At 39.9% G+C, this 12,922-nt stretch overlaps 1 protein-coding gene across 3 annotated transcripts; it reads right to left on the reverse strand.

Moving 5' to 3' along the window:
• Positions 1–1,088: 1,088 nt before the first annotated feature.
• Positions 1,089–11,476, reverse strand: ewsr1b (EWS RNA-binding protein 1b). 3 transcript variants are annotated; one of them, XM_080434124.1, is made up of 16 exons: positions 11,384–11,476; positions 10,542–10,578; positions 10,358–10,412; positions 10,099–10,243; positions 9,720–9,921; positions 9,330–9,601; positions 9,044–9,203; positions 4,815–4,852; positions 4,176–4,205; positions 3,906–4,021; positions 3,673–3,802; positions 3,464–3,574; positions 3,227–3,371; positions 3,047–3,147; positions 2,640–2,883; positions 1,089–1,460 (listed from the first exon to the last, which is right to left on the reverse strand). In XM_080434124.1, exons 1-16 carry the CDS (start codon positions 11,397–11,399, stop codon positions 1,424–1,426), a joined length of 1,839 nt encoding a protein of 612 aa, XP_080290250.1. In that variant the 5' UTR covers positions 11,400–11,476; the 3' UTR covers positions 1,089–1,423. The 3 variants fall into 3 exon arrangements, with proteins under 3 accessions (XP_080290250.1, XP_080290249.1, XP_080290248.1); XM_080434123.1 differs by having other exon boundaries at positions 4,815–4,849; positions 10,099–10,246; XM_080434122.1 differs by having other exon boundaries at positions 10,099–10,246.
• Between the last annotated feature and the right edge of the window lie 1,446 nt (positions 11,477–12,922).

Here is a 12,922-nt window from a genome sequence, read left to right on the forward strand (position 1 = left end):
GAGTTGCCAGGTTCTGGAAGAAACAAGCAACCAGTGTTAAATCGTTCGCCATTGACGGCAGCCTCGCAGATAGTTTCAACGCATGTTTGACTATCATGAGACTCTACTATGAATACTAGTAGTGAAAAAAACAACTTTGCGTCGGTTATAATAGACGAATTTCCCTTAGCCACGCGCTCCCATTATGACAACGGAGGGGGTTTAAAAAATGACGACAGGGGAATATATGAAAAAAAAGAACGCTACTTTTCACATCGGTAGGTGAGTAACGAGACATCAAAGATAACACTTAATTTGTCCGGAATTCTCCTTTAACTAACGATGGCTGATTTTGGTTCAGGAATGGCACTGAGGAGGCCTGCTGTCGAGGATGTCCCCCAAGTAAAGTAGACCAATCACAGTATACAGCTCAGCTGACTAGGGTGGGTGAAGACCGATTTAAGCAGTCACTCCCGAGTCAAACTAATTAGACTGAGCAGAAAGGGTTCATCAGGTTAGGCTAGGTTAATGTTCATAGTTTTTTGAAGTTTTCTAAATAGAAAAACAAGTCTCCTAAAAGCCCTGGATTTGCATTGCTCTGCATTGCAGCCAACCATGGAACCACTTGTAAATGGTGCCACCTTGAGGCAATTTCAGTAAACCAATATGAGTTAAAGAATGTCGAGTACCACTGCTTGACCAAATTCTATAGACTTAATAGCTTTTTGTGCATCAAAAACATGAAGCGATGACAGCTTCCTTTGGTTTATCCAGTTGGACAATAATGGCCATTGGTTTTGAATGATCAATTATTAACGCTGCTTACAAACACCACAAATACAAATCTTGTAGCACATGAAATTATATCAAATATTCATCCACCATTTATCACAGGTATAGAAGCTTTTTATAAAGCAGACAGAGTAACATTTGTTTCAACTCACTTGATTTGAGAAGCACCATGGATTAATAGATCTCGAAAACATTTTTGCATCTGAAAAGCTCAACATTGGCATTTCTGTAAAATGGATATGGAATGTGTTCGGAGTTCAATTACTCTTATCAAGGTTGGTGTAACAGAAATATAAAAAAAAAAGAAAATCGGTTGATTAGCATCAAATGTGAGCTTTTTTATTTTCCAAATGTGTCAATACACAACTATCAAGTTGGTCAAGGGGAACAGGAGGCAATTTACGATAAAAAGAAAAACAATACACTGTAAAAACTAACTTGCATACGGTATTTAAAAATTCAAAAAAACATGCACAAGACAATGGCAAAAATATTCAAGAATAAACTAGAAAACATTTGAGCTGAGTGAAACTGCACCAGGATATTCAAAAGCAGTTCTAGAACCATATATGGAATCATAAATTAGAAATGTCCACTGAAGAAAAGAAAACAAAAAAGTCTGCACTAAACAGAAAATTCAGTACGTTGTTTTTCAGTATGGTCGGTCTCTGCGTTCCCCGCGATGGTCCCTGGTAAAGAACAAAACCACCATTACAAACTGCACAGTCAGAAATTAAATTACACATGGCTAATGGACCCTTTTTCATCCTTAATCAAACGCGAACTCCAATCATGCTGTTCATATGAAACACACCAGGAAAGGACGCAATGTGTCACGTAGGTGGGGCAGAGCAGGGGTTTAACTGCTAGATCAGTGGTTCCCAAACCTTTTAGCTCGAGACCAAATGGGTCCCGACCCTCTGTTTGGGAACCAGTGTGCCGTGTTTTCTGAGATTTAAAAATTTCAGATTAGATTTTTTACTGTTTTTGTCCACTTATGGAGAGCTCCCACTATAAACTGAAGGAGGGCAGTTGTCTTCTTTTTATTACTCCTTTGGTGTAATAAAACGTTTTGATTGCTTAATCTTTATTCGGATCCCCATTAGCTTCCGCTGCCGCAGTCACTAGTCTTCCTGGGGTCCACATAAAACATGGAATATTCATACAAACAACTACTGACACTCACTACAATACTACACTATCAAAATGCCCATGATATATATGATAATTTAGGAACATTAATATCTGTTTTAAGAGATTTGAATACGTATTTGCTTTTGATTTGTTTATTATTTACAGATAATGAGTTCCACTATTGGGTGGCTCTATAAAAAACTGCTTTTTTTATGTCTGAATTTGGTTTTGGAAGTTTTAAATACCCTGAGCTTACCTGTCTGGTTTGATAACTATGTTTTAGACCTGAATGAAATAATTTGATTTGAAGAAATCTGGCGTCATCTCCTTGTTTATTGAGTTTTGCAAAGTGGTAATGCAGGGTTTGGAGTCAATGTCTATATTGACTAGTACTTTAGATCGTTTTAACTACAATTACTTCTTTAACTAATCGAGAAACATTTTCAAAATATTTATTATCTATCAACAAATCACCACGATTGTTTCAAACAGATCGTAATACTTTCATTTTTACACAATACCTGTTGGGGCCACATAGCCGCCGCACGCAAAACAAAAAGCAGAGTAAAAATATAGACGAGCAGGGTGGATTCTCATGGTTAACATTTTACGGCTGCAGTCTGCTGTGACAGACATGTCACGCTGCGTCCATGCCTCGTGTATTTAGGCCGTTAAGCAGTAAGATAGCCATCTTAACAGTTCTGGTAAAAAGGTATTGCGAGTCATGTCCTTACCTCATATCCATCTTGCCGGGTGGTCCCATTCCTCTTCCACCTCTACCGCCCATAGGTGGTCCTCCACGCGCCCCACGGAATCCCCCTCTATCCATCCCACCGCGTCCTCTAAATCCACCACGGTCACCTCCGCCACGGTCACCTCCCCAGCCTCCACGGAAACCTCCAGGCCCCCCTGGTCCTCCACCACGGTCCATGCCTCTGCCCCCACGCATTCCCATACCACCTCTGCCACGATCACCACCTGAAAGAAACAATATCTGAGCTTAGCCTATATCCACATACTCAAAACATTAATTTAAAAAAAGGAAGCTCCCATTACATTCCTCCAACTAAGACGATTACACCTTTTGAAATCTTAGTACTCCAAAATTGTGGGCCAATCTGACAAGTTCACACATCCTTACCGCCAGGCGGGAATGGAGGTCCACCACCTAGACCTTCTGGTTTGGGTGCCTTGCACTGGTTACACTCCATCCTCCAGGCAAAGTTCTGGTTACCACATCCCCTGAGAAAATAGAACTTTTAATCACGCGTTTCAAGCCAATGATTAATGCACAAAATCATACATATGAATGAATACTTACGGGTTAGGGCACTCCCAGTCCCCAGCTCTCTGCTGCATATTGCCTCCAGTAGGTCCACCACCTCTGCCCATTCCGCCTCCGCCTCCGCGTGGAGCACCTCGTGGGGGAAAGCCTCCACGGTCTCCTCCTCCACGGCCCATCATACCTATTACACAAGGAGTTATGACATTAGGAAACCAGGATATATTTCTATACCAGGACTCAGTCTTTCTAAAACACATTGTTGCTGATATTTACCTCCACGACCCATCATACCATCTCGCATAGGCATGCCACCTCTCATCCCTCCCATCATAGGCTTACGTCGCGCCATGGAAACCTTCAGCCTACGGGTCTGGAATTCCTTGCCTTCAAATAAAATACAAAAATTGAGGATTCATAAAATAAAGTTTGTATTCGTTCTGGAAATGCAGAATCAAGTACAGGCAGAAGTCAAAGCAACATACCATCAAAGTGCTCGACTGCTGCTTTGGCACAGAAGGGCTCTTCATAGGACAGGGTGGCATCCCCCTTGGGCTTTCCAGAGTCCTTGTCTGTGTAGATGTTAATAGCTGGCTGACCCAATCTGCGGTTCATCTGAAGAAACAGTATACATGAATTCATTAGCTCACATGCAAAAGTTTCCACAAGTTCTCTTTGCACACATTTCTGACCTCGTTATGCATAGAGCAAATCTTACCCTTATAGGTCCGGTATGCTTAAAGAATTCAGCCATCTCATCTATAGTGGCGTTCTCAGTTAGCCCAGTAATGTAGATCGTGCTGTTCTCAGAATCATCCTGCTCCTCAGGGCGTCCTGAAAAATAAAAGCATTGCAGGTTAGAAACTCACACTAAAAAGCATAATGCCAGAATGGGGCAGCATGCAGAGAAAAACAGCCAATATATAATATGGGAGAATAATAATCCAATATAAATTAAGGCTATATGAAGGGCTAAACATCTGCTCACCCATTTCACGCTCTCCTTCGCTGTTGGGTCCTGTAGTCCATCAATTGAGGGTAAGAGAGAAAAGGTAAAGACATTTAGTGTGTGCCAACTTGAGGACATTACATTACTCCTGAGGAGCATTACAAGAGATAACCCAGACATTCCATACATGTCAGCCTCAGCCATATGGGAAAGTTGAAAATGATACCTGACGGATGACCACATTTCCCTCTCAAGTGTAATATTGATATTTGAATGAATAAAATACCTCAGACCCTTTTGCAAATAATTGTGTATCATATGTCTCTAAGACCAGATATGAATCCTCAAAAAAACCCAGGAATTCAGTCCGTGAGATTTAAGACAATAAGAAACAAGACATGTTTGTTGCCATCGGAGATTTGTGATTAACCTGATAAAAACTCAACCTGACAAAACTGTGAAACCACAGGCAGTGAGTGATAAAAGCAAAATGTTTACCAAGTACCCCAGAGGAAGAGGTCTTGCACCCCAAAAGAACCCCCCTTTATGTTCAGGTGTGATCATATAAATAAAACTTTGTGTACCACAATGTAATATGCATCAATATTCGGAGCATACTTGCTCAAAAAGGTTTTAAAGTTTTGAGTGGACTAACCAGTGTAATACTCGTTAACTTACCACCAGGCTTACTGAAGCCACCTCTGTCTCCAGCGCTGCTATGGGGGAATAAATGGAGATATGAAGGCGATTTCCCTTTTACAGCCACTTCCACGCCTCGAGCCATGAGGCTTGAATAAGGGAGTAATGAAGACATTTCTTGCTATCCTAACAGCAGTTAACTCCCAAAAGTGATTAATATACAATTCAAACGAGGGGAGATGGGGATTTGTCTTGTTATAAATTTGCTAGCTGGCTACAAAGTTAATGACAGCTTTAAGTAGTGCTATACAAATAACAAGTTTTCATTAATATCGACAAAACCCCTCAACATTTGTACAATACCCCTCAAAATTTGTACAATCGTATAACAATTCCAGATGCATTGATAATTACATTTACACGTCTAAATGGTGCAACCTTGTACCAACACCAACTTCAAACAAAATGTACACTTCAAATAAATATGTACTAGTTAATAAATACAATGCATCTGAAATTTCACAATAGGATCAGGTGATCATTTTCACCTTTGTAAGAAAAATAAAAAAAAAGACAATTGTTTTTTTCAAAGACAAAATCTTAACAATATGAACAAATTAAATATATTCCATTTGATTGTTACAATATCTACCAAGTTAAAACAAAAGCATTTTTTAATTTAAAAAAAACAAAGACTCTTAATAGATTTGCCCATCATGCTTTTGAAACCACCATCCTTAGTTGTTGGCATATAGGCAGACCCCGAATCTTTGTTTAAGCACCCCTCCTGCTGCTTAAGCTGCCGGCTCTGTATTGAGTACAGGTACTTTTTAGAGTATAGATGGTTTTAAATGGCTCTCACTGTTACCTGTACGGTATAAATGTGACAAAGCATGTTAAAAAGTGCTCAAAATAATGTGATCAAACATTTGTATTCCAAACCACAAAAACATACTGATAATTGCATTAATGTGAGACATGAACCCCCCTCCCCAAATATTCATGTGGCATAATAAAATGTCCCAAATTATGAAAGCAATTATGGAGATGCTATGTGGGTAACTTTACCATTTTTGAGTCATGCATAATATCTCATGTATCCTTCCTTATCAGTGTTTCCTCTGTATTAATTTAGCAGTGGTGCACCACAACTGCAAGGAAATTAACTACTGAAAGCATAGTATAAACATTGTAATATAGCCATATTGTCATCTATAACTAAAGTGTAGTCAGGATGATTTCATAATTAAAATTATTTGACGAGAACCTCAACTTTAAATATAACTTAGACCGAAACAGGAACAGATGAGACCAAACTAGAATTATTGTCAAAAGCACCACTGCTGTATTTTAAAAAAATTACAGAGGAAACACTATTATTTATCATTATTGTACCACCTGATGTTGATGGACTCCAGACTGAAACTTCAAAAAAAAAGTTAAACCATGCGTTTGTAAATTCTTGCACCACAAACTCGAGAATGGAACTGGGCACAACACTGTTCATTAAAAGGGAGGTATCAGCCGTTGAACCAATAGTTGGCTAAATAACATTTTTAAACAACTGTCAGCTTCATTACTTATGCCAATTAAGGGGAACACCATGAGTACAGTGTTGTTAATTTGCTGATGCCGAGGGTCATTATAGTTAACTAAAAACTTCATGTAGTTCACTGAAACTTTTTTTTATGAACAGGAAATAAAAGCTCAAATGAACAATGCAACGCACAGAATTGCTTGTAAAATCATATTTTTTTGTTTTTCCCTTAATTTGCACTGGTCGTCTTGATTTTCATTGAGCTCCATCTAGTAATTACCAAGCTCTGGTGTGGGCTGAGCATGAATGATGTTTAATGGTGTACAGCACAAGATTAAAAGGCTTTGCTCAATAGGGCATAGCAGTGGCGGCCATTTTGTGGTGCCACAGATAGCAAACCCATAACTTTTTCCTAAAGAGAATTCTGAAAATATTTATATCAATTATTTTAAGCCTGGAACCAAGCCATTCAGGCTCCTGGTGAATCATGACCATAAAACATTTGATTCTGTGTCAAAAAATATTTGAAAACTACAAAAAAATGGTATTTATTAAATATAGTAAATATTCAAATCTTTTTGGACACAGAATCAAACGTTTTATTATCTATGCCCTATATTGGAATAAATGATGTCATGTACATCATAACTGATGTCAGGCATTCTACCATCCAAAATTAACCTACGAGAAACTACGAGAAAAACTTAAGGCAATACATGCTCCTTCCAACGTCTGAACTTCTCTTCTTTTTCGGAAAGGGAGGTGATGACTACATTTTGACCTTGTCGAGAACTTCTGACTTTATTTTCAACGCTCATACGGCCCAGATCTCCCGACTGCCCGAACTAGTTCAGAAAGCCCGTCCAAAATGGAAGTTTTTTTCGAAGTCGGAAGGAGCATGTATTGACCTAAACTAAACTTAATTCCTAAAACTAAAACACACCAAACTGAAAAACCGAACTAAAACTAATGAAAATTTCAAAACCATAATAACTCTGTCCCAAACTTAAACCCACAAACCAAGACAAATCTATGATGACACTTCTATTACGAACTAGCCACATCAATAAAGGCTTTTAAACTTTTTTCACCAGAAAAGTGCCTTGATTGTTTTCCTTTGTTGCAAGTTCAGTCCTCCACCAAAGAGCACCTTGGCTACACTTTTTTGAACTTCCAAGCACCCAGACCCTTTCCTTTTTCTGAAATCTGTGATGTTGGGTCTAACAACCCTGAGCCCTAAATAAGCTTTGCTTTCCAGAAATTAAGTTTCTCACAGCTACTTGTACATGCATAAAAGAGGAGCTTGCTGGCAAGCTGAAATACAGTGGCATTCCCTTATAAAATTATTTTCAAGGAACCAATCTCAACTTGTGAAAAGACTGAGAAGTAAGCAGATTGTTGGAATACCTCTACTGTTATTATTATTTTGCTATTGCCTATGGTGACCTCAAATCTTGACCATCTTTTATCATAGTTCTTATGCTCAAATGTTTATAGATACCATAACTCAAAAAATAATAAACTTAAATTGTTTCCCAGATTTTCTGTACCTCCCACACCAATTTAAGCAACTTGTAATTTGCTGATTTAATCATAAGTGTTACCTTGAAAATCCAAGAAAAGTTATACCTTTTTCTCATTTATCCATTAGAAAGTGGGTTGGTCAATTAAGAAAAAATGGCCATCGACAAAGACAGCCTTGCAAACCCATAAGTCTTAAAACTCAGTATAGGGAAAAAAACAAGATACCTTTTAGTTTACACGTGATAACGTGGAAATTGTTCCCTTAACTTCATATGACACCCAATGTGAATTCCATTTATAAATATTTCTTCCCTGAGGTCTGTTTCAAAGCATTAAAGCCCATTTTAAATATTTCATGATATATATATATATATTTATTCACAGGTTGCTCTAGATGTCTCAGAAAATTCACAAGGCAACTGATGAGAAAACTGAAGTTGTACACAAACTTCTAATATTGCCAATGAAAGCGACCATTAGGCAAATGTATCAAAATCCCTAGAACCATGAGCTACCCAAAGTAATGTGAGTGCACCCGAAATCAACCTCTGTTTTAAAGGCCAAGGTCAAATGACATGGGATACCAGCACTTAAATTCCACTCTAGAAAAGCCCTTGTAATTTAGATGGCAAGCGAGGGGAAATGGTTTAACATAGACCGTAAACCAATAGGCAACTCCCTAATAGATAGGCAACTTCCTAGTCCCTACTATCAGTTACCCAAAGCATTAGCCCCTACTATCAGTTACACAAACTTCCTAGTCCCTACTATCAGTTACCCAAAGCATTAGCCCCTACTATCAGTTACCCAAAGCATTTCTGATTATGGACCATGTTCTGTGTAAATCATGTACTGAATCATGAATAAAAGATGTGCCATTACAATGTGTATTGCACAGTGCATGGGACAATTGTGCAACCCAACTACGATGAGAAAACACTACCTTTCTTACCTTTTGGCCATTTCAGAGGCAGGGCTGAGACATCAAATGTTCATGCTTGGTTAAAATGTATACCCACACTGGCAATTAATCTTTTACAACTATTGTCTTTGGATTGTGGGAAACCCATAATTTGAAAACACGACTGAAATGATCATTAATAATTCAACAGGTCTTTAGGGGAGTGTCTCGGCCCTGCTCTACCTGGCCACCGCACCTGTGGATGAAAATACAAGCGGGGGTTACATATATAGGACAGGAACTTACCCCATGCCACGTCCCATGCCTCCACGCCCACGGTGCATCATTCCACCTCTGTCAAACCCATCCCTGGAAGGACCTCTGCCTTCCCCTGCCCCTGGATACCTTGAAGGCTCCGAAGCAGAGTAACCAGAACTTCCACCCTGGCCCTCTTGCCTGTAATTATCTGAAAAACAAAATGTTAAAAAAACATTCAGTTGTGCAAACACTAACAAGTTCCTACCCTTACAATTAGTGTGCAGAGGGAGGCTTGTTTTGGTTAACGCCATAACCAGACAATGAAGACACCTACTGTAATGGCTGGATTGGTTGTAACTGGGAGGTCCACCCTGCTGGCCGTACTGACTGGGTGGAGGCTGTCCATAGGAACCTGAGGTCTGAGGAGGAGGGTAGGCAGAGGGTGGTGCCTGTGCCGGCTGTGCTGGGGGCTGCTGCTGATAGCTGCTCTGCTGCTGGGCATAGCTTCCTTGTTGGGTCTGGTACCCAGCCTGCTGTTGGCCATATGTAGCTGGTTGGGAATAGCTATTCTGGCTGTAACCAGTTGGTTGACTGGTGGCGTTGTAACTAGAAGGGAAAAAGAACAATGACTAATATACCCTTAGAGCAGGAATCTTCATCTCCAATTCATAACAGTGATCGTTGCATCCTCTGCCGTAACAAATTGAGTGGCACAGGCACATACCTCTGGGGTGCAGCTGGTGCTGGCTGCTGACCATAGCCAGGGTAGGCAGACTGGGCTGTGTAGCCTGGCTGAGACCCATAAGATGACTGGGTGGCAGCTGGAGCAGCAGCAGCAGGGGTGCTATCATAAGCACTTGCCCCATAACCCTGTGTGGGCTGGGAGTAGCCATGAGCAGCAGTGGCCTGGGCAGCAGGATATCCAGCTGTAGAAAGACACAAATGGTCGAATTTAGTAATGAATGACAATTAAAAGACACTGGTTAATTGCTGTACTATATATAAAGACAATCATATTTCATGTCCATTTCCTCCCTCAATTGGGCTTCAGGAGATGCATCTGGGATGTGATTCAACCATCAGCTGAAAAGACAATAACAAACCTGCTGCTGGCTGTGCATACGAGGATCCATACTGCTGTTGGGGTTGAGCATAGGTTCCAGCTGCTGGTGCTGTCTGAGAGTAACTGCTGGTATCTGCAGCAGCAGCAGGTTGGGCATAAGAGCCATAACCCTGTTGACTATAACCCTGCTGAAGAACAAAGGGGGGGGGATTAGACTCAGGCAGAAAATAGCATCATATTGTTTGTAAAAATTGTCACCATATGTGCATGCTTCTTTGTTAATCCGTTTCTATTCTCACCTGTGCAGACTGGCCATATGCCTGTGCAGCAGGCTGAGCAGCATAGGAACTGTACCTGTAAAAGTACAATGTGCATTCATTAATTCTGTTTAAGAATATCCTTTTTTGGAAAACTGTATAATGCTAATAAGAGATGTAAAATCTCAAACTACTAAATATGTTATCAAAACCACAAGTTTCTTACCCTGTTTGGGCGGCGGCCTGGGTGTAGGAACTGTAATCTGTTGAAAGCAAAACACGTTTGTAAACGTTAAACAAATACGAAAACATGGATTAAAGCTATAAGCAGTTGATTCCCTGTATAACGTGGTATGCCTTTATATGGCTTGATGAATGTAAAACATCGGACCACAACGGAAACAAGCCCCCAGGCCCAGGACATTGTGTTATCCTTTTAGCATTAGTGTATAACCACTGTACGTCTTGCAAACTGTTAAGTAATCAATCAGTGCAATCTTCTTAACAGAACGATGTGGCGTTATTCATATGTTTCTGGCTCAGCTTAATGCACTGGTCAAACTTGAAATTTATATTTAAATCAACACTGGTCAAACTTGAAATTTAATAAATCAACACAACACCAGGCAAAGTCCTTCGCGCGCAACCCATGGCAACACCGCCTTGCTAACGTTAGCACCATTCCTCCCATAGCATTAGCTCATCACAATAAGAGCCAAACAATCAGACGGGGTCACAAACGGTTTGCTTTTTGACCAAAATATATCAAATAACCACACATTAATCAAACTAGATAATATATAATAAACAAATATAAAACAACATAATCAACATGCGACGTTCCAGACAAATAGGCCCAACCCCAAACCGAGACCCCAAGTTTAGGCCTCAAGCCTGTAGCTTAGCCGGCGACCACGAACAACAACTAACGCCTCTTACATAGAAATGTTAACATTAAAATACCACAAAAGCACTTCGATGGACTATTGTCAAAGATAAAACGCGTAATTTCACTTTAGATCATCGTCTTAAAGTGGAGATACATCGAAATGCTGGAATTTTACATACCCGGAGCGGACGCCATCTTGATGTGTCTGCGTGAAAGAGCAGCGGACTGTGCGTGCTAAGTCTGCTAGTGCTGCTATCTGAACTTGTTCTGCAGCTGCACCACGGTATTCATTCGTCACGATCTCGCGATAGTTACAGCGCACTCCTCTACTGCTCAAGGTTGGAATAAACCAATGTGGATTCTAGAGCAGGGGTCTTCAACGTTTTTCCAGACCAGGGACCCCTTAGCTGAGAGAGAGATCAAGCAGGGACCCCCACTACATATTTTATAAAATGTGTGTTGTAGATTAAACATTTCCAAGCTTCTGCTTCATAGACTTGTTTGACAGCACTATCAGGTTGGATTCGTGTTAATTTAAGACAACCACTTAAACCGTCAATACTTCACCTTTCACTCTGTACTTTGTCTGTTATTTTTTTCCCTCTACACCAAACCTCATCATGATTTGTGTGCATGGGGTTCTCATCTTAAACAAGCTTAGTGCTTAATGAGAGTTCCAGTTTAGTAGACCTTGTATTGTGAATTTGTACTTCCATGTACTGTTATGTAGCCTACTGTCATGTACTATTCTCATGTCTTACTAAATAAACTACATCAATCAATCAATCAAAACCTCTTTACCGCATTGTGAGCTTGTAGATCAGCTATTTTTGGCTAAAATTCTCCTCAGAATAGGGATTCTAGGATTCAAGTAGTTAATGTAAATACAAAATATATCACACAAAGATGTGGTGGCCCCCCTGTAGTAACTGACTCTGAGGACCCCATTGGGGTCCCGGACCCCTTGTTGAAGACCCCTGCGCTAGAGCCTTTCACATTGGTGTTGTGCACTTGCACAATCACAGCTTATTTTGTATAAGAATTGAATGGTTTTTATACTCAATTAAAACTCAGAATGTTACTGTGTGTACACTTAATGTATAAAGTACTTCCATCATAGACGCCGGAGGTCCTCTGTGTCCCCCCACTTTCCATCTATCCACTTCTTTTTATATATATATATTTAAAAAATCAAATAATAAAACAAAAAAAATCGTATTTTTTTTCCTCTACAGGGGCAGTAGCTCCACAGCCTCCGCCCACCCCACCGTTCCCATTGTCTAGCGGCCCTAGCCAGACATGCTAATGGCCTCTAATAAACAAGTCGTGATCTCTGTGGGTGTGGCTGTGCTAAACATGTTCTGCATGTTTTGGCTCTGCCCTTATTTAAATGAAGATACAGGATGCTGTGTCCCTCGACTCCCTCCTCCTGTGTGCACTAACAGTCACTCACTGCATGCATGCACTGAATAGCCTACCAGTGGTGGAAAGTACTCACATTTTTACTTAAACAAAAGTATCAATTCTGCAAAATGTAAAAATACTCTTTTACAAGTAAAAGTAAGGTATTCAAAATGTACTTGAGTAAAAGTAGAAAAGTATTGGTATCAAAATGTATTTAAAGTACCAAAAGTAAAAGTACTCATTCTGCAGGATGTCCAATTTCACAAGTTCTCAAATGTGTAGAATGTATAAAAAATATTTGAAAATAGCAGATC

This window comes from Gymnoscopelus braueri, assembly GCF_963280865.1.
Source record: "Gymnoscopelus braueri genome assembly, chromosome: 7".
Lineage (NCBI taxonomy): Eukaryota > Metazoa > Chordata > Actinopteri > Myctophiformes > Myctophidae > Gymnoscopelus > Gymnoscopelus braueri.

Excerpts from the sequence above, each read along its gene's own strand:
- ewsr1b (XM_080434122.1), bottom strand. Across the intron at positions 9,602-9,719 it reads GCACCAGCTGCACCCCAGAG|TTACAACGCCACCAGTCAAC; the intron begins GTATGTGCCTGT and ends TTTCCCTTCTAG. Across the intron at positions 4,206-4,814 it reads TGGCTTCAGTAAGCCTGGTG|GACCCAACAGCGAAGGAGAG; the intron begins GTAAGTTAACGA and ends GATGGACTACAG.